The sequence below is a fragment of the Sus scrofa genome, chromosome 18 (genome assembly GCF_000003025.6).
Source record: "Sus scrofa isolate TJ Tabasco breed Duroc chromosome 18, Sscrofa11.1, whole genome shotgun sequence".
Taxonomy (NCBI): Eukaryota; Metazoa; Chordata; class Mammalia; order Artiodactyla; family Suidae; genus Sus; species Sus scrofa.
Window position 1 is genome coordinate 40,799,907 of NC_010460.4, and position 22,330 is coordinate 40,822,236.

Below are 22,330 nucleotides of genomic sequence, written 5' to 3' on the forward strand. Positions count from 1 at the left end.
CATTTTTTGGACATTAGAACTCAATAAAACATAGAAAAATGAGTATTAAGGCATTCAGTCTCTGTTTTAAACCTTGGAACATATCTTTATGGTTTTAGAAGACAATGGACAGGGATAGAGGACCATTGGTTTTGTTTTTAACTGAACTCGTCTTGAATGATAAATGTCTGTGTTATTTTGTCCTGTGACAGGTAATTTTCACCTTTGTTCTTATGGTATTTTGAGGCCACAGTCATATAATGTACTTGTATATAATTTCCTTATGAAATATAGTCTCCATGTGGAAATTCATAGTTTATATATTTCTGAGGTTGTCAAAGATAACTTCCTATTAAAACACTTTGAGGAGTTCCCTGGTGGTGCAGCAGGTTAGGAATTTAACCTGTCACTGCTGTGGCATGGGTTTGATCCCTGGTCCGGGAACTTCCACATGCCATGTGTATGGCCAAGAAAAAAAAAGCACTTCGGGTACAAGCTTACATGTTATAATAGTATTATGAACATTTGCGTAATTAACCCCCCACGTTTTTTCTCCTTTAGGGCTGCACCAGCGGTGTTTGGAAGTTCCCAGGCTAGGGGTCAAATAGGAGCTGTAGCTGCCAGTATACACTACAGCCACAGCAATGCAGAATCCAAGCTGAGCCTGAGACCTACACCACAGATCACGGTAATGCCGGCTCCTTAACCCACTGAACAAGGCCAGGGATGAAACCCATATCCTCATGGATACTAGCCAGGTTTCTAACCCGCTGAGACACACCAGGAACTCCCCCCTTTCTTCTTCTTCTTCTTCTTTTTTTGTCTTTTGCCCTTTTAGGGCTGCACCTGCAGCATATGGAGGTTGCCAGGCTAGGGGTCTAATCGGAGCTGCAGCCACCGGCCTACGCCAGAGCCACAGCAACGCGGGATCCGAGCCGCGTCTGCAACCTACACCACAGCTCACGGCAACGCCGGATCGTTAACCCACTGAGCAAGGGCAGGGACAGAACCTGCAACCTCATGGTTCCTAGTCGGATTCATTAACCACTGCGCCACGACGGGAACTCCCGAATTGGAGCATCTTTGATGTACACCACAGCTCACGGCAACGCCAGATCCTTAACCCACTGAGCAAGGCCAGGGGTTGAACCCACAACCTCATGGTTCTTAGCTGGATTCGTTTCTCCTGCTCCATGACGGGAACTCCACCCTCCCCTTCTTCTTAAGAATATCTTACTCCTTCTTTTTGGGGATTTCTTGGGAGTTTTTCTAATCAAGTGATCTCTGAGCTGAAGGAGCAAAGAGGCAGAGCAAAAAAAAGCTGGGATCCACAGATTTTTTTTTTTTTTTTTTTTGCCTTCTAGGACCGCTTCCTGCGGCATATGGAGTTTCCCAGGCTAAGGGACTAATCAGAGCTGTAGCCCCTGGCCTACGCCACAGCCACAGCCACAGCAACATGGGATCCAAGCCGTGTCTACGACCACCACAGCTCACGGCAATGCCAGATCCTTAACCCACTGAGCAAGGCCAGGGATTGAACCCGCAACCTCATGGTTCCTAGTCAGATTCGTTAACCACTGCTCCATGACGGGAACTCCAGGATCCACAGGAATTTATACAAGAATGTTCATAACAGCATTATCCATTATCCATAATTACCAAAAGATTGGAATAACGCAGATGTTCATCAATAGATGAACAGAAAAATACTGGTATATCCATACAATGGGATATTATTCATTAGAAGGAATGAAGTGCAGATATAGGCTACAGCATGGATGAACCTTGAAAACCTTATATGAATGAAAAGAAGCCAGGCACAAAAGGCAAACAATGCATGGTTTCTTTTGTGTGGTATATCCAGAATAGGCAAATCCATAGATTTGGAAAAACCCATAGAGACAGAGACATAAGCAGATTAGAGGTTTTCAGGAATGAGGGTGGGGGAATGAGGAGTGCCTACTTAATGCGTATAGGGTATTTTTATGGGGTGATGAAAACGTTTTGATGCTAGAGAGCTGGTGGTTGCACAATGTGGTGAATATATTAAATACCACTGAACCGTGTACTTTAAAATGGTTAATTTATGCTGTATGGATCTCACCTTAAAAAAAACCCAAAAAAACCCAGCAGGGAAAGTTGAAAAAAAAAATCTGAGTTCCTAGTTTTCCCAGTCCCATATTTTGAGTTGCCTCCTGGGACGCATGTTGACCTGCAAGCTCACATTGTAAGGGTTGTGGTGTGAATACCTGGCTTCGGGTGACTCATCTCCATTTATTAAGCAAATGGAAGCTTGAGAGCAGTGCATTTTGGGCAATTTGATGATTCCTTTAGGCAGTCTTAATGCTGAGCCCTGTGGGAAGAAAGAACTAGCAAGTGATTAGAGCAGAAGCAATTACTCTTAGAAAAGCATCATTAATTTCAAAAGTTCTCGTCCTGACTTATGTGGCTAAATGGAGACAAATTAGGATGCTGTCTAGAGGAAAGAAAGTGAAGTTGTTTCCCCCTCTTTAGGACAGGAGAGAACTTAAAAGTCATCTGTTCCAAGTAGTTAATTCTTCCTCTGGGTGGTGGTAGCAGAGAGTTTGGGGTGGATAGAAGATAGTCATATGAAGCTTGGGGTTTGTATCACTTCTGCTGCAAGCTGCTTCAGTTCTTTGTTCTTTGTTGTGTTGTCTCCTTGGTGAAACAAAGAAGCTGTTCATATTTCCCACTCATGTCCGTTAAAGAATCTTTCTGGGGTCTAATTCATAAGGTGGAAAGGGCAGGGGCCCATTCTCAGGAGACCTAGTTTCTAGGTCTGCTCTGGGATGTCTTTTGGGGGGCCTTCTGTTCAGTAAGGTAAATCAAAACAAAGCCAAGCAAGAGCATCTCCCAGGTCCTTGTTTAGAAAGAGATCCCGAGCCGCAGATTCTTACTAAGAAAGAGTTCCAGAGGTCCTGCTGTGGTGCAAAGGGTTCGACAGTGTCTCAGGAGCAGCAGGGACTCCGGTTCTATCCCCTGCCTGCTGCAGTGGGTTAAGGATCTGGTATTGCTGCAGCTGTGGCATAGGTCACAACTCTAGCTCAGATTCAATTCCCTGCTCAGGAACTTTCATGTGCTGTGCAGCGGCCAAAAAAGAAACAACAACAACAACAAACTGAAACCCCACTCAGGATATAGAAACAAACCAAAACCAAAACCTCAAGGAATGCGATGAGAATTTGTCAAGATTACTGACCTGATTACCTTTGGGGCTTAAAAGTCTCTTTGAGGCTTAAAATAACACACATTGGGCAGATAGTATATACTAGGCTTTATACTATGTTCTTTTATAAAGATTGTTATCATTGAATGATAATTTAAGGTATTACCATCCCCACTTTACTAACGTCTACAGATATTGCAAAACAAGCCGCAAATCTTGTAACTAGCATTCGAATATAGGTTTCGCCTCCAAATCCAGTGCTCTTTCCACGTCACAACATTGCTGATTTTCTTTGGGCGTTGACTTAGCAGCTGCACCTACGCTTTCTCTTCCCATGCCTCTTCCTTTCTAGCTCTAGAATAGGATCTTTATTCCTTCAAAAGAAAAAAACACACTCGGTCTCTAAAATTCTATGCCCCAATTTCATTTTATAGCCCTGAGTGATATGACTTCTGCCTCCATCTTTCCACTGAAACACTGTGCAGTTTTTAGAACATATGGGCGTATGTAATGATTTTCTTACTGGAACTCTCCATGGCGGTTGCATTGTTGACCCCTAGCTTGCTTCCTCTGGTTGCCTGTCCTGGTCTTTCTGGATCCTCCTCCTTCTCTGAATGTTCACCCCTCAAGTCTCCCTTGAGGGTTCCTCTTGACTTGGAGTGTTGAACAGTGGAAATGTCTGTGCCCTGCAAGGAAAGCCCCCTCATCACGCACAGTGACTCAGTGGTTGGACATCCGTGCATGTCCCCAGATCTGGGTGGTTCACGATAAACAGTGCCACCCAAAGTACAATTCCCAGTCTAGACTGGGACCTTGTCTGTTTCTGGAATTCTCACTGCTTAGCCTATTCTTGGTGTAGAAAGAAGTATATGCTAAACAGATGGAAAGAATGATGGCTAGATTTCCAAAGAGTGAGTCCACACCACGCACAAGGTGAAGATGGTGCCCCGGAATGTGGTCAGAAGTGTTTGGGGCTTTTGTGGGTAATTATGAGGAACGCAGAGTGGCTACAGCGTAGAGTGGAGGGCTGGAGGAGCTGCTGCTGCTGAGGCTGGAGAGTGAGCAAACAATTGTCTAAGACTTTGAAATAGAAAAGGAGAACAGGGAGTTCCCGTGGTGGCGCAGTGGTTAACGAATCCAACTAGGAACCATGAGGTTGAGGGTTCGGTCCCTGCCCTTGCTCAGTGGGTTAACGATCCGGCGTTGCCGTGAGCTGTGGTGTAGGTTGCAGACGCGGCTCGGATTGCGCGTTGCTGTGGCTCTGGCGTAGGCCGGTGGCTACAGCTCCGATTCAACCCCTAGCCTGGGAACCTCCATATGCCCAAGAAATAGCAACAATAACAACAACAACAACAACAACAACAAAAAAAAAAAAAAGAAAAGGAGAACAAAGGAAAGAAAAGATTACTGTGTGCCTTATAGAATGCTGGGCATTGACTCACGCCCTCTTTGTTATTAGCTTGCTCTATAGCGGGTGCGCCTTTCCGTGCCTTTGACCTTTTCTACAGCCGACAGCAGTGCACGATTCTTGCCTGCAGAAATGAAAATGAGTTTTGTCAGGTGGAGTTACAATTGGTTCCCTGTTTCGGCCACCCCTCCCCACCCCCACCACACACACACACTGAAAGCATCCACTTTTGCATCTGTTAACACATTTGTTTCAGCATTCCTGAGTGCCTGCGTATGTGTCTGCTCTGTGGACACTTCTCTGAGGTGACTATTCACACCTTGTCACTTCCTCATTCATGAGTGGGCTAAATAAAATCTTTGACATATGCTAACTTTATATTTGTATGAGTCATGATTTTAACTTTTATGAAAAATCATCTTTTAACAGAAAGTGGATGAGAGTTCTGTCCTGAAGGACCTTGAAACACTTTAGAGAGTTTAGGTTTTATACCATGTCAGAGGTTTTTAAAGCTGAAACAAGATGGGTTTAGATTTGTGGGGTTTTTGGAGATTCTCTTGTGGCTCAGCGGTAACAAACTCTACTAGTATCCATGAGGGCTGGGGTTCCATCCCTGGCCTCACTCAGTGGGGTAAGGATACGGCATTGCCGTGAGCTGTGGTGTAGGTCTCAGGCTCAGCTTGGATCCTGCATTGCTGTGGCTGTGGTGAATGCTGGTAGCTACAGTTCCTATTTGACCCCTAGCCTGGAAACTTCCATATGCCACAGGTGTGGCCCTAAAGAGACAATTTTAAAAATTTGTGGGTTTTTTATTTCATTTTTTAAATTTTTTATTAAAAAAATCTTTTTTCTGGAGTTCCCGTCGTGGCGCAGTGGAAACGAATCCGCCTAGGAACCATGAGGTTGCAGGTTCAATCCGTGGCCTTGCTCAGTGGGTTAAGGATCCGGTGTTGCCGTGAGCTGTAGTATAGGTCACAGATGCGGCTTGGATCTGGCATTGGTATGGCTGTGGTGTAGGCTGGCAGCTGTAGCTCCGAGTTGACCCCTGGCCTAGGAACTTCCACATGCCAGATTTGGCCTGGGAACTGCCATATGCCTCAGCTATGACCCTACAAAGATGAAAAAAATACAGTTTTTTTTCTTTCATAACTGAGATTTTATTGGTTGTTTTGAGGATCAGTACACAGACATTTCAATTTATAAACAATTCTTAGCATACGTACTAAAAATCTAAAAAAAAATCATATAGTTGTGATTCTTTTCTCAACAGTTATTCCAGTGACTTTACAGCTTAAAATTTGGAGGCATATTTTCCTTAACAGGATATCAAGTACCAATATCTTCAAATGTTGATATGCTGTATATCATAAGTCCCACTAATTCACAATTCAATATCATATACACTACGTACTCAAATTTCAGTCTTTCACAGCACATTAACAAAATTACTAGGAAAACTGGACTACCACGACCAAAGGTGTTGCAGAGTGCACAAAATTCTGACAAGGAGACCCAAGGTCAAGGTTGGTCTGCTTTAGGAAACAGTTCTACCAAAAACAACATGGGAAGAGACGTAATTTCAAGTGTTCAAGACGTTAAATGCACAACTGATTCCAAATTGCCGTTTAGTACGCTTTGTATTATAGGATATAAAAGCTCCCCCATCTATGAATGTTAAGCTGATACACAAGACAATCAAAGCCTCCCACATTCAATATCCCACTATTTTCTGGTTATACCAAAAAATAAACAACCAGCAAATGATTTCACCGCTTAAAGAAAGAGCATTTACACTTAAAAAATTGGATAAGGTGGGATTCCCTCCTTCTTAAAAATGTTTCTAGAGCTACTAAAAAAGTTGCATCTACAAAATAGTTGATAAAACTGTTCCTCTGGATTGTACAAGGAGGGACGCAGGGACCACTGACAGGACTGGGCGTGTGGTGTTACTCAGACTTGGCTTCCTTCTCTCCTGCTTCATCAGAGGCTGGGCTCTCCTCGCTCTTGGTTTCTCCGTTTTCTGCAGGCGGATCGTCTTTCGTCTCTTGCTTGGTCCCTTCGGTCTGTTTTCCCTTCGCTCCCCTTTTTCCTTTTGTTTGTGCTTTTTTGTCTGAAGCTTTATCCTTTCCTGCCGCCTTTTTTGGCTTCGTTTCCACTTTTGCAGGAGCCGGTGTAGCTGACAACCTCGCCGCCGATCTCCTCTTGGGCTCCTTCTTCGCCGCCCGCTTGGCGGAGCTGACCTTCGTCTTGGGCATCGCGGCGGCGGGGCAGGTGCCTGCGGTCCGCGGTGCGCCCAGAGCCTTCGCGAAGCTGGGCTGCCTGGCTGCTGCCGCTCCTCCCGCCGCCGGAGCTGCTGGGACCCGCTAAAAAATATATTGTTTAAAAACAAACAAACAAGAAGGAGACCGACTTTGTTTGGTTTGGGTGGCAGTTCTGCTGTGACTGTGAAGTAGGCTGGTGGCCACAGCTCTGATTCCACGCCTAGCCTAGGAATTTCCATGTGCCTCAGGTGTGGCCCTAAAAAGACAAAAAACAAACAAACAAAAAAACAAAACAAAACTGCTAAATTTGTTTGTTTGTTTGGGAGGCAATTCCCAGCCTCTGGTGAGGAATCAGAATTGGCTCAAGCTAATCATGGGATTTCATTTCTCTTTGCTAGTGGTTTAGGGAACTGGGTATATGACCTGGTTCTGGTCAGTGAGCTGTAGGAAGTGACATTTGTCTGATGATTTCTGGGGCTATTTCTTCCCTAATCAAAGAGAAGTCTATTTTAGGAGAAGGCCCTTTCCCACCAGTTCTCTTCCTTTCTACTTGTGTGGTTATTGCGTGAAGAGGCGATGTTTGGAGCTTTGACAGCCAACCTGTGATCCTGAGAAGGCCAACACAGGTGCAGAAAAGCTGAACAAACTTGGAACCACCTATCTCCGGATATTTTGTTAGGTGAGATAAACAAATACATTTGTCCTTACCTGCCCTGTAGCACAGGGAACTCGACCCAATATTCTGTGATAATTTGAAAAAGAATGGATGTGCGTATATGTATAACTGAATCACTCTGTTGTGCAGCAGAAATTATCACAGCATTGCAAATGAACTATAGTATAACTTTAAAAAATGAAAAAAACATGTGGCCAGGCAAGCCGCTGTTGGCCAGGTTTTCCTGTTACGTGCAGCTGATATAGAACCCAAGTTTTTTTCCTGACTTGTTCGCGGGGTAGATGAAGTTGGATGCTTCACTGACCTCACCTTGTGTGCAGAGTTGTACTTTCCAAGGTGCATCCCTCGAAGCAGCTGCAGAACTGAGGTAGTGCTCTGGGGTCATGCAGGGTTTGCTCTGGTTGCTAGGCAGCACTCCAGGGTCTAGTCCCCATAGAGCCTGCTCTCTCTCTCTCTCTCCTTCCTTTGCCCTTGTCTACACTCCCTCTCTCCCTCCTTCCTCCAAGAACTACCTTTGCTGGCTGGGGAAACAGCGCCCAGCTTGAACCCTAGAAGCAGCTCATGTTCCAATTGGACTTGGGTGTGTTCCACTTTGGCGTGTTCCTTTCAACCTAGACAAGGCTCCCGGAGCTCCCCAGAGCTCATGGGTATAGAGGCAGTGCTCCAGCTGCAGCCAGCTTGGTCATCTCTGAGGCTTGCTCTGTGGTTGTGTGACCTGCTTCTTCCTTTCTTTCTTCCACTTCATGCCCCACACTGTAAACTCTAGTACAAGTCCTGCTATAGCACTTACTAAAAGGGCAAGTCATTTTCCCTTTCTATAACACAGTTTCTATGTTATTGGATAATTATATATATATATATATATATATATATTTTTTTTTTTTTTTTGTCCTTTTTAGGGCTGCACCCAAGGCATATGGAGGTTCCCAGGCTAGGGGTCTCATTGGAGCTACAGCTGCCAGCCTATGCTAGAGCCACAGCAACGCGGGATCCAAGCCTTGTCTGTGACCTACACCGCAGGTCATAGCAATGCCAGATCTTAACCCCCTGAGCGAGGTCAGGGATTGAACCCGAAACCTCATGGTTCCTAGTCGGATTCGTTAACCACTGAGCCGCGACGGGAACTCCTGGATAATTATATTTGAATTTAATTGTTACTGTGGGGAGTGGAGGAAATGGAAATGGCCTGGTCTCAGTTGGGCATTGCTGCTTCTCCTGCTCTGACTTACTGTTCTGGTCCGGCTGGGCACCTCTTGGCTGCTGGCACCCAGCCCCCTCTTCGTACAGCAGAACTGGTGACTCGTCCTTTGGTCGTCAGGCAGTGGTTTCATAGTCTGTTGTGACCCTAGTTCCATTCTGAATAAATAATCCTTTAGACAAACTGGCAAAAAAAGTTCTTCAAGAGTTTTCTGGTGGCTCAGCAGGTTAAGGATCTGGCATTGTCACTGCTGTGGCGCTCACCACTGCTGTGGTGCAGGTTGGATCTCTGGCCTGGGAACTTGCACTTGCTGTGGGTGTGGTAAAAAAAAAAATCTTCGAGCATTAAAAAATAGACAAAAAAAGTAAATGTACACAGATCTAAAACAATTCTGTCATTTTCAAAATGCTGGGGATTTGATAAATGGTGGGAGTTTGACATAGCACAGTGGTTAAGAACATGCGTGGGTCTGAGTCAGAAAGACCTAGGTTTGAACCTGCATAAACTTGGACTGGTAGCTTAACCTTCCTGGACCTGTTTCCTTGTCCATAACATAGGATTAATCCTAGCTTGACCTCTCTGTGTTATATATAGTTTGGGCATGACTATATAGTGACACTATACTAACAAGGGCTGATATTTACCATGGCTGGCATTTTATATAGAAAGTTCAATGGCAAATTTCTTATTATCTTCCCTCATTTCACAGATGAAGTATGTGAAAAATAGATGAGAAAACCTCCCGACATCACCCGGCTACTAATTGTGGAGTTGGGCATTGAATCTAGGATATTACCAGAAGCCCTGCTCTAAAGAATCTGTTTAAGTGCTGCTTTTAATATATCCACTGGCATATAGAAAATGCTTAAGAAAGGCTATTATTAATTATTAAGCACATTGTCTCAAGAATCATTAGATAAGTTTATTTAAAATTCCTAAAAATGCTCCAAAAATGGTAAAGTAAGATTAATGCAAGTTAACAGATGCAAAGACACTGCAGAGTGTTAAAAATCAGTGTTAGTTCGTAACATAACTTGTAATCATATAGATTATTTTATTATCTGTCTGTCTATTTTTATGGCTGCACCTGAGGAATATGGAAGTTCCCGGGCTAGAGGTTGAACTGGAGCTGCTTCTGGCCTACACCACAGCCATAGCAACACTGCATCTGAGCCGCATAAGACCTGTGCCGCAGCTGTGGCAATGCCGGATCCTTAACTCACTGAGTGAGGCCAGGGATTGAACCCACATCCTCATGGATACTAGTCAGGTTTTTAACCCACTGAGCCACAATGGGAACCTCATATAGATAATTTTAGAAGAGCCCCAATGTCCTGTGATCAGATATGACCTGCCAGCTTGTCCTTGTGTGTATCAGCTTGTTATAGCCTGTCGATCACCGTTTTTGCCTTCCTGCTGGGCCCCATTCATGTCCTTGATGGAGACTCCTGGACAGGCCCTGGGGACTGAGCTTCTCTGCCTGGTTTTTCTCTCTTCCAGGGCTGGGCACTGGGCCTGCCCCACACTGGCCACATGTAATGTCCCTCCTAATTTTGTTCCACTTCTGAGCTTCTGATATAATGTGCATATGCACAAATCTTAGTTTGAGATTTTGAGAGGCAGTCTGGAATAAGTGATTTTATTATGTGTAATTGTTAACTACTTCCCAGGCATTAGCTCATTTGATTTTCACAATGAGACAGGTACTATTCTTAATTCTAATCTTTTTTTTTTTTTTTTTTTTGCCTTTTCTATGGCCACTCCCGCAGCGTATGGAGATTCCCAGGCTAGGGGTCTAAATGGAGCAGGATCCGAGCCGCCTCTGCAACCTACACCACAGCTTACAGCAATGCCAGATCCTTAACCCCTGAGCAAGACCAGGGATCAAAACCACAACCTCATGGTTCCTAGTCGGATTTGTTAACCACTGAGCCACAATGGGAACTCCCTTAATTCTAATCTTATTACAGATGTTAAAACTCTTTATTGAAATAGAAAAATCTAGCCAGAGTCGCAGGTTTGATTCTAGCTTGTGCATGTGGTAGAAAAGGAAAGTGCCATCAATCTTTCGCTTGCTTAAAGAAAATTTGCAAATATGTTTACTTTCTAGAAAACAGATATTAATTTAAATATCATTATAAGGGCAACGCATTATTAAAAAAGATCAGATTTTAAGAGGTGAGAGTAAAATTACAGACTTTAAGAGGTGAAAATTTACTTTCACCATCTGGGTGATTTAGAAGACTTCTTTGTTAGAAAAACCATCTGCAAAAGCAATTTGGTAACAGAGAGTCCTGGATGCTTTTCTGTAGATGCAGGAGAGACATATCTCCTGGAGATTGTTCTCATCTGCAGGTGGGAAGACATTTCTTTTTCACCACCAAGCCTGGCATTTTTCACTAGTTAGTACTTACAGAAACAAAGTCTGGCCTGAGAAACTCAGAACCAATAAGGACGAAAGGAAATCAGTTGAACAGGATTATTAACAAAAAGCATATGGGCAATGTGCTGAAAAATTTCATTCCCCCCTCCCCTCATCTAGCTCTATTTTTCTTTTTTTTTTTTTTGACCTTTTACTTATTAAAACATTTGTAAAGTGTTTAATTTTATTTTGTTTTATTATTTATTTACTTTTTTTTTTTTTTTATAAAGAGAGTCCTAGGCTAGGGGTTTAATTGGAGCTGTAGTGCTGGCCTATGCCAGAGTCATGCAGGATCCCCAACCCACTGAGGGAGGCCAGGGATCAAACCTGCGTCCCCATGGATGCTAGTCAAATTTGCTTCCGCTGAGCTACGACGGGGAACTCCTATTTATTTTACTTTTTATTTTATTTTATTTTTTATTTTTGCGACTTTGCTTTTGGCCTGTTGCCTCTCAGCAGGCGGCAAGAGTCAGGGCCCAGGCTGGGGCTGCCCAGCTCAGCCAGCAGATCTATACAGTGTGTGCAGGGGTGCCCTTCACACCTCCAGGGAAATAGGCTTTTGGGAATGTCTTCAAGTCAAGGACAAGGGTAGGCCCTGGTCCTGGGGGATTTGGGTGGGGCGGGGTCACGCCGCAGGGCTGGTGGGTTCCCTCTGGCAGGCATCGGCAGCAGTCAGAGGTCGAGAGACCAAGTGGGGGACAGGGGTCGGTTTCTGCAAGGGGGTCTCACCCCCAGGATCAGCACTCTCCATTGGAAGATATTGGCTTTCTTGCCGCCCAGCGAGGCGGAGTTGAGTCGGAGACGAGATGAATTGTCGTGAGTGGACCGGACGCTGGTCACGTGGCTGCCGTGATGCCCGTACACCAGGATAGGCGCCTTGGCGCCTGCGCACCGGCGCTGGAAGACGTGCACGTCGCAGAAGTCGGTGGCCACCGCCACCGTGCTCTTTGCAGGAGCAGCGCAGGGAGTTGATGTCGAGTCCATAGGAGCCATCTGGCCACACGCCCTAGACAATGGAAGCCAGCATGCAGGTGTAGATGGCCCACTCCTGGTCTCGGCTTTCATAGCACTTCTTCAGCAGCTTCCAGCTTCCAGCCAGGTCCCACTAAAGGATGTCATAGCGCCCGGAATTGGATGTAAAGAAGCGCCCATCTTGGGACCAGTCAAGGTGAGTGATGTAGCTGCACACAGCAGACAAAGCGACTGGACTCGGCAACATCACTGGAACCTCCACTCTTCTTTTTCCTGCTCTGTGCCCCAGGATGTAGATGAAATACAGGAGACGCAGTTAAAGTTGAATTTGATTTTTACCAAACAAGCACTTTTAAATTTTATTATTATTATTTAGGCCGCCCCTGCAGCACGTGGAAGTTCTTGGGCCATGGATTGAATCCTCCACACAGCAACCGCCAGAGTTGCTGCAGTGACAATGCTGGATCCTTAGCCCACTGTGCCACAAGGGAACTCCAACAAACACCTTTTTAGTATATATTATGCAGTATTTGGGACATATTTATATTAGAAAGTTATTTGTCGTTTATTTGAAATTTAAATTTATCTGGGCTCCTGTATTTTTATTAAACTGGCGGCCCTATGTTGGGAGGTCGTCCTGTGTTTGCTGCATCAGTAGGCTTTTGTCCTCTGGCTTCCATTTGGGTTTGATCAGCGGGAGGCTCTGGTGGGAGGGGGCCGAAAGAGGAGGAAGTGGAGTGTATTCTTCTCAGGCACACTGCAGATTGACTATGTCACCTAGACCACAGCTCTGGGGTTGGGTAGCTCCTTCCTCTTACTCTTTCAGGCCTTGGATTCGTACCACTCCCCTGCCCTTGCTGATCATGGCATACTTTGCTATCCCTTCTTGGTTTTTCTGTATTTTGTGCACACCTTTATAGATGAGACTCTTTATTCAACTTTTGTCAAACTATCCAGTTGGTGGGTGCCACCTGCTTCTTGTTGTACCCTAACTGATAAAAAAATGTCATGTTTCACAGCTAAGGAAGACAGTGTTATTATCTCTATGTTGCAGGTGAAAGCAGTCAGGGTCAGAGAAAGGTTAAGTACTTGCACAAAGTTTCAATGGTGTAAATGGTGAGAACTAGGTAGAAACCCAAATCTGTCTATTCCCAGATTGCTCCTGTGTTGTGCTTTCTTAATGAGTTTGAGGAAACTTGAGGATAGACATGCAGGACAGGTTGCATGAGCTTTACTGCTCATGCTTTTACACCGGCATGCAGAGGCAGAGACAGAGTTCCTGGTGTGTATTTGGTGGTTCTATAAATGTCTGTGAGATTGAAGTGAATTTTACTCTTTTGCATTTCAGAGACTAATATACAAACAGACCGCATATGAAAATATACCTCTAACTTTCAATCGGTAGCAACCCGTCCAGAAAGCCAAACAACTTCTGTAGCAGTTGGCCCCAAATGGTCAAGACTTGATTGATAACTGACAGCTTCCTTAATTTTTGCCCCTACTTCCAACTTCAGACCAACTGGAGAAAGCAAAATATGCACCCTACCTAATTACTTTCTTTCTTTTTTTTTTTTTTTAATGATTTTTATTTTTTCATTATAGTTTTTCTTTTTTTAAAAAAATGTCTAATCACTTTCTAGTTAGCCCACCTGCAGCTTCCCATGCCAATAGCCTTCCGTCAGGGCACACTGAAGTCTTCCCTATTTTTTACTATAAAGTTTTTCCACTCCTCTGCCTGAGATTTGCGTCTCTGCCAAAAAGTAAAGTGATGGTGTCTGACTCCTTTGCTAGAGCGAGCTCTGAAAATAATAGCCTTTGGAGTAACTGCTTTGTTTAAAGAATTGAAATAGGAAGATTTGAATTATTTAATTAAATGCAGCAAACATTTGGTGCAAGTATGCCTAGTATATGCCAGGTGTTAGGCCATTCTCTGTTTCCTACTTAAAAAGAAAATGGTTGTTGTGACAATATTTACTTTAATACTTTTTTTAAAATTTTAAAATTTTTTTTGGTCTTTTTTGCCTTTGCTAGGGCCGTTCCCACGGCATATGGAGGTTCCCAGTCTAGGGGTCCAGTCGGAGCTGTAGCCACCCGTCTACGCCAGAGCCACAGCTACACAGGATCCGAGCCGCGTCTGCGACCTACACCATAGCTCAGGGCAACGCCGGATCCTTAACCCACTGAGCAAGGCCGGGGATCAAACCCGCAACCTCGTTGTTCCTAGTCGGATTCATTAACCACTGCTCCACGATGGGAACTCCCAGTTTAATACTTTTTAAAATTAAAATTTAATATTTTAATTAATAAATTTTACTATTTAATTTTATTACAATAACATTTGTATTTTTATATTTTATTGAGACATTCACACTGAGCTGTTATTTATTAAATTGTTTTATAGTAAGATTTATCCTAATAAAATTATATGGGTAAGTACAAACCCCAAGTTGCTTGAAATCTTACCTACTTCTGGGTCTACAATAGAGGTCTCAACGCTAAATTTGTTTATTTATTTATTTATTTATTTTTTAAATTTTTTGTCTTTTGTTGTTGTTGTTGTTGCTATTTCTTGGGCCGCTCCCGCGGCATATGGAGGTTCCCAGGCTAGGGGTTGAATCGGAGCTGTAGCCACCGGCCTACGCCAGAGCCACAGCAACGCGGGATCCGAGCCGCGTCTGCAACCTACACCACAGCTCACGGCAACGCCAGATTGTTAACCCACTGAGCAAGGGCAGGGACCGAACCCGCAACCTCATGGTTCCTAGTCGGATTCGTTAACCACTGCGCCACGACGGGAACTCCTCAATGCTAAATTTGTAAAAGAAACTAAATCCTAGAGATGATCATGGCCACTTTGTCTCAGAACATTTTTTTTATAGTGATTTCTATTTTTTACATTTTAGCCGATTTGCAGTGTTCTGTCCATTTTCTGCTGCACAGCAAGGTGACCCAGTCACACATACATGTATACATTGTTTTTTCTCATATTATCATGCTCCGTCACAAGTGACCAGACATAGTTTCCAGTGCTCTGCAGCAGGATCCCATTGCTTATCCATTCCAAAGGCTATAATTTGCATCTATTAACCCCAAATTCCCAGTCCCTCCTACTCCCTCTCCCTCCCTCTCGGCAACCACAAGTCTAGAACATTTTTTTTTATAAAGGGTCAGATAGTGAATATTTTGGCTCTGTGGGCCATTCAGTCACTGTCAGAGTAACTCAGATCTATAGAGTCGCAGAGCAAAAGCAACAATAGATAGTATGAGTGTTGGTCTGTTCCAGTACTAAAATTTTAATTATGAATCCCCAAAATTGAATTTCGTATACTTGTCAGCTGTCATGAACTATTCTTCTTTTTATTTTTTCCCAACAATTTAGAACATATAAAGACAGTCTCAGCTCACAGGCTGTATGAAAACAAACAACAGAGCAGATTTGGCTTGGAGGCCATTGTTTGCCTCATAACGTATAAATACATTGCATATCTTAATATGTAACAGCTGGGAATACAGAAGATATTAAGATTAGTCTTTGCTTTTCCTATGCATTTCTGCAATGATTTTATATGTCCTTGTATATGGTATATAGTATAAGGTATATGTCTTTTTATCTTGGCGAGGACAGTTTCCTATACCCACACATCCTACATACAAATTTCATGTAAAAATGAAAGAATATTTTTACAAACATACGTTTTATGTTATCTATAATTAAAAAATAGCATCATAATGTTTTCTCTATCTTTGGCTTCCTTTAGAATTTTATTTCCTGTTTCTGTTTTAGACTCTGGCTCAGAACTGGGTGGGAGGGGACAAAATAGAACAATCAGCCAAGTCCATGCAGATGTCCTTTAAAGTCAGAGGGAATTACAGACATTAGGTTTCCTTTTCTAGCTTTATTTCCGACTACAGGGTAACAGCAATTGAGAGCAATTGAAGCACTCTTGCTAATAGCCTTTAGATTTCAATCATGGGATCTTTGGCAGAAATTCAACCACAGTAAAACCCACGGGGCCTTGCTGGGAAGTCAGTGGCATACCTCCCTCTCTCTCCCTCCTCTGTCTTTGACAGACACCCTAAATCTATCCCTGCACTCTTCCCTGCTCTGCCTTCGCATGGCTTCAGATTCCTGCTAATTAAACGCGGTGTGGCAGGCAGCCACGACCAATCAAATGCAGGCGCACTAAAAGAAACTAATTTGTCATGTGTGCAGTATTTCTGTCTCAGTCTTCATCTAATAAAGCTCCATTGTTGACATTTATCCCGTGAAGAATAGCTGAAGAAGCTGCTAAGGGAGATTCATGTGACTTTCAGATTTGGTCTTTTTACTTAGACCATGAACTCTCATGGGTTTTCTTTTTTTCTTTTTTTTTTTTTCCCATTCTTCTTGCAAGTGGCTCAGTTTAATTTAACACCGCTGAGGCAAAACATGAAGTTACATAGCATAGAAATATATTAAAAAGTTCTTTATTTAGGCTCAAAGGTCTGAACCAAATGGAGAAAGTAGCTTCCACAAAACGAGTCCCAGGTTTTAGCAGATGACCTTCTCAGAACACACGGATGAAGTCCAGGGTCTCCTGGATTATAGGAAGGAGTAGTTCCTAAGTATTTTATCCTGATTAGACCGCACTTGGATCATGGTCCTAGGTCTTGGAATTCAGCTTGAAGAAAAACATTGAACAACAAGTGGAGAGTATTAAATAGAGCACGCTGGAGGGGGACGAAGGGTCTGAGCAGCCTGTCATAAAGGGATGAGCTGACGAAGTGAACATTTGGCTTGAAAAAGAGAAGGTTGGTGGGAGCACAATAGCTGTCTTCATTAACTTACAATTTTGTCACCTAGAAGGAGGCACAAGTTGATTCTCTATTGGTCTGGGGAATTTTGTTTGTTTCTTCCTTTAAATTATTGGATTGGAGTTCCCGTCATGGCGAAGTGGTTAATGAATCCAACTAGGAACCATGAGGTTTCGGGTTCCATCCCTGGCCTTGCTCAGTGGGTTAAGGATCCAGCGTTGCCATGAGCTGTGGTGTAGGTTGCAGACGCGGCTCAGATCCCACATTGCTGTGGCTCTGGCGTAGGCCAGTGGTTACGGCTCCGATTGGACCCCTAGCCTGGGAACCTCCATATGCCGCGGGAGTGGCCCCAGAAAAGGCAAAAAGACCAAAAAAATAAAATAAAATAAAATAAAATAAAATAAAATAAAATAAATTATTGGACTTAGGAGTTTCCTGGTGGCCTAGCAGGTTAAAGATCCTGTGTTGTTACTGCTGTGATGCAGGTCTGATGCCTGGCCTGAGAACTTCCACATGCCATGGGCAGGGCTAAAGAAACTGGATTAAAAAATAGCGGTTAAATACACACAGCATAAAATTTACCATCTTAATCATTTATAAGTGTACGATTCAGTGGTGTTATATGTATTCATTTTTTTGTGCAACCAATCTCCAGAACTTTTTTTAACCTTGCAAAACTGAAATTGTTCCCGCTAAACAATGCCCCATCTTTCCTTCCCTCACCTCCTGGCAACTACCATTCTACTTCCTGTTTCTATCAGTTTGACTACTCTCGTTATCTCATAAAAGTGAAATTATACAGTATTTGCCTTTTGTGACTGACTTGTTTCATTAGCATAATGTCCTCAAGATTCATCTATATGATAGCATGTGACAGAATTTCCTTCTTTTTAAAGACTGAATAATATTCTTCCGTCTGCGTTTGACATATTTTCTTTGTCCAATCATCTGTTAATGTACCTTCGGGTTGCTTCTGCCTTTTGGTTATTGAGAATAATGCTGCTAGGAACATGGATGTACAAATATCTCTTTAAGGTACTTTCAGTTCTTTTGGGTACATATTCAGAAGTTGTATAGCTGCATCACATAATAATTCTATGTTTAATTTTTTGAGGAATTGTCATACTCTTTTCTGGAACAGCTGTGTCATTTTATGTCCCTATCCACAGTGTGCAGGGTTCTAATTTTTCCACATCCTTGTCAATACATGGATGTATTTTAAAATACAGTATTTTATTTTTTTGCTTTTTAGGGCCTTACCTGCTGCGCATGGAGGTTCCTAGGCTAGGGGTTGAATCGAAGCTGCAGCTGTAGGCCTGCACCACAGCCACAGCAATGTGGGATCTGAGCTGAGTCTGTGACCTACACCACAACTCACAGCAAAACCGGATCCTTAACCCAATGAGCAAGACCAGGGATCGAACCCGAAACCTCATGGATACTAGTTGGATTCCTTTTCACTGCACTGTAACGGGAACTCCTTTTTTTTTTTTTTTTTTTTTTGATATCGCCCATCCTAATGGATGTGAGGTGACTATGGTGAGGAGCATTTCTTAACCTATAGGGAACCCATGCTCTTTCTGAAAGCAAAGAAAAATCTCAAGCCCTTTAAAAATGTTATTTGAAATTTCAAAAGAAATTGAATATCTTGCCCCCAAGCAAACCTCAGAAATGGTAAACTTACTTTGCTTTCCTGATCACACAGATCCTAAAACTTCAGCAGGGAGACCTTCTTCCTCCCCACAATAAACTTTTCCACTAGAATATCTAGAGCAGGGGTTGGCAAGTGATAGTTCACAGGTCAAGTCTAGCCTGCTGCCTGCTTTTGTTCAGTCCTAAGCTAAAAAAGAGTTTTACATTCTTTTAAATGGTTGGGAAAAAAACTAAGAGAAGAACAATATTTTGTGGCACGTGAAAATTTTATGAAATTCAGACGTTAGTGTTGAATTCAGTTCTCAGGAGGGGCCGTGTGCTGGCTCAGGCTGAGTTGGGCCAAAGTTTGGAGGCCTGGAGGAAGGAAGAAAGCTTCATCATGGTTTGGTTAATAAGCATTTTGTACAATTGATCACTGAGGAGGAAACAGTTCAACTAATCATTGATGAGGCCAAGAATGAGAATTTGTGGCCCAGTGTCTATCTAGCCTTGTCATAGGTAAGCAGAGATACAGCCTTGATTGTTATCCCGATTGTTTGGGGAAGGTTTGTTTGTTTGTTTTTTGTTATAAGCTGCTTTCTAGGACACAAAAGGGATTTCTCTGCCTGCGCTGTTTTCCAGGAGAACCCAGGGCTCAGATAATAGTCAACATTGTCAGTGATCAACTATTCAGGATCCAAAGTCCCTCAGCTGGTGACATTCTTGAAGGATGTTGATGGGTGACTGGATCTTTCCATTGGCCCTCAGTGCACACTCTGCTGAGCACCCACTGGTGCTCCTGCCCTTGATGGAAGAGGTCAGAGGTCTGAAGGGGAAAAGCAGGGCATGAGAAGGAGCTCACCTACAGCTGGCACGTTCTCTAATGGCTTCTCTTACCAAGCTCTAGCTGACAATACTTGGCCTGTTTTTTTTTTTTTGTTGTTGTTGTTTGTTTTTTAAAGAAATGAAAGTAGGAAAAGAAGACAGGGAAGATTATTTTTGTTTTCTAGGCTCATTTCTTCCCACTGACAGGAGAACTGGGAGAATCTGATTATCAACCAAACTCTTAGTCAACAACAAAACTCTTAGTTGAGCTGAGCCTCCCTCCTGGAGGAGGGTGTGTGTGTGTGTGTCCTGGGGAAAGGCTTGGGTCAGCCAGTGTGGCAGGGGGACTCTGAGGGCTTAGGGTAGCATCTCCTTTCCATCCTGTTCAGCAGTATTATGTTTATGTAGTTTCCCAGCAGGTACAGTCAGGTGGAGTCTGTCGCTCCTAAGTAGGTCAGAACACCTCCTTTCTCACCTCCTTCCATTCCATGCCCACCTTTCCATTATTGCTAACAATGCCTAGGTCAGGTGTGCAGGAAAATCAAGACATGGTACATAGGAATAGGAAACGTCTGTCCAGGGAGCTCCCTTTCTAAAAGGTCCTTTGCTCAGAGTGAGTATTTCCACTTGTCCATCAGGTGAGCAAGGGAAAAATGAAAAGTGCTTAAATATTATAAAGTTTAAACACTTTTCAATCCCAGGCTGTTCTCCCTGCTTCTAGACTCACATTAGGCATCACCACCTTCTCACTAGAGTAGAGAAGGGATGGGGCCCACAGGGCTATGAATACGGTCCCTGGCTGCTCTGGCTTCCCTTCATGCTCCTGGCTCCAGGGCTGGCTGGCACCTGTCTCCCTGCTTTCCTGAGGAGAACTAGCAGTGTTTTCTCTCCTTGCACCTTACCTGCTGTCTCTGGCCTCAACTGCCTCAACTCCTCCCTCAACAGGAAGCGTGGGAAGTGGAGGCACCCAGGGTGTGGATCAAGGGAAGAGGCAGGCTGGGGAAGGGTATTGCCAAGCCTTCCTTAGGGACAGCCAGGATCCAGGCAGGCCTCCCTGAGAAAGCACAGCCTGAAGAGTGGTGATGTAGGCCCTAGGAATAGGGAGAGGAAAACAAATGTAGGCTCCTCCTCCACCTCCTCCTGGAAACTCTCCATCCTCCCTGAAGATGGAGATGTGTAGGATGGACCGGGAAGGACGCGGCAGCCCTTTGGCCCCAGGGGAACCAAGTGCAGAAAGTAGAGCCCAAAGTGTCCCTCGCTGAATGCCACGCCCCTTCCTCCCCCCATCCTCCAGGCAAGTCTCCAGACAGCCTCTGCACACCGACCCCTCCAGGTGTCTCATCCACCCTGACACCCTGACTGTCAGACAGGCGCGGACACCGCCGGGTTCTCCTCGGTCTCCCCGGGGTGGGCACGCAGCCCTCCCTGTAGCTTCCTCCTCTACGGAGGAGCGGCTACAGCCGCGTCAGAGGCGGATCAGAGGTTGGGGGCGCTCCGGTGGCGCAAGGAGAGAGTAAACCTTTGGCAGCCAAGGGGTGTGGGTCCCACCGGGAGCTGTGGCCGCTCACCTGGGCCCAGCCGACCGGGTCCTCTGAGATGGGCTCCGTCTCTTCGGCGCTGTCGCGGTCCCGCAGCACCGTGGCGCAGTTGGGCTCGTCGCCGCCGCCGCAGCCCGAGGCGCCACCGGCTGCTCCCGCAGCTCGCAAGGACCTATTCGCGCTCCCCAAGACCCAGAGGCTTGGACCAGGGCGTGGAGAGGCCGCCGCCCCGCCCGAAGCCTGGGAGGATCGTCGGGTAGCTCAGAGCCCGGCAGGGCGCGCTGCGTTAGGGAGTCCGGAGCTGTCCCCGGTGCTGAAGCTTGCGGGGAGTATGTCCCAGCCCCACTGGTCCGGAAGCCCCAGCGCCGGTAAGTCTCCTCTTTCGTAAGGATCGCGGGGAGCTGCTCCGTGGAGACTTCTGGGGCTCCTCTTTGCCTTCACGGGGAGAAATGAAGGCTCTGTCTGCTAATAGGATTGCGCTTTTCTTGTCCTCTTGCCCACAACTTGCCCATAATCTCTTGCCCATAAAACTTGTTCATTAGCTTTCAGAAGTTAAGACTCATTTCTGACTCATTTTAGTAAAGAGTTATTTCAGAAGGATCATCTTTCACAAGGGTTTAAACCGTAATTGGCAAGGCACTTTACACAGTAAGAACCCCTTTCCCAGTTTTGTACTGGTGTCGTTGGCACCACGGGGAGATGTCTTCCTGTTTTGGAAAGATGAGGAAAAAGGAGGTGCCCCTTTCTCCCAGGGGAGTTGGAAAAAGGCAGGAGATGCCTGCTTGTCCAAGACTTTATCCATGTGCGAAGAAAGAAACCAGTGTTTGAGCTAGTCTCTGCTGAAGGGATTTGGGGTGTGTGGTCGGAGGAAGACATTTTAAGGGTAGACAGTAGGGGAGAAGTGAAAAGAGCACAGAAGATTTAGAGTCAGTGGTGGATTTGAGTTTCCATCTGCTGCTTTCATTGTGATCTTGGGCAGGATACTCTCCTTGTCCCTCAGTTTTAACATCTCTGCCACAGGGATGATGACAATATATTTCTCACTGGTAACTGGAAAATCTAACCAGACACAGTGCATGCAGAAGTACTTTGAAACTGTCAAGTGCTGTGCAAATATTGAGTATTATGCCTGAACCAGATCTCTAAAACTCTTCAGTTGAAACTGAAGGGAATTGTGAAACTTCACTTTTTAATTTGAGATATTTAAAGGCTTCATTTCATAGGGTAGATCCTGTTTTGTGTAAGTGCAAGGAAAAATCCTTACTTGGTACATGTAATTAAAAAAAATCTCACTAGGAAAGATACTAAATACATCTAGCTGGCCTTTTGATCTCACATAAATCCCCACTTCATCCCAAGTAAGGTTGTGATGCTCATAACTATTGTCTGTTGAGTTTTCAAGAAGGATTCAGTAGATTCAGTGGGCAATATTAGTTCT

General features: G+C 44.4%; 1 protein-coding gene and 1 pseudogene across 2 annotated transcripts in view; one reads left to right on the top strand and one right to left on the bottom strand.

The window, feature by feature from the left end:
- On the bottom strand, window positions 5,730-7,005 carry LOC100624587 (annotated as a pseudogene).
- PDE1C (phosphodiesterase 1C) overlaps window positions 18,410-22,330 on the top strand; it is a 592,240-nt gene continuing 588,319 nt past the window's right edge. For both annotated transcript variants that reach the window (XM_021079205.1, XM_021079206.1), the window contains exon 1: window positions 18,410-21,260. In XM_021079205.1, coding sequence (XP_020934864.1) covers window positions 20,951-21,260 — 310 coding nt within the window. In that variant the 5' untranslated portion in view covers window positions 18,410-20,950. The remainder of the gene's footprint in view (window positions 21,261-22,330) is intronic.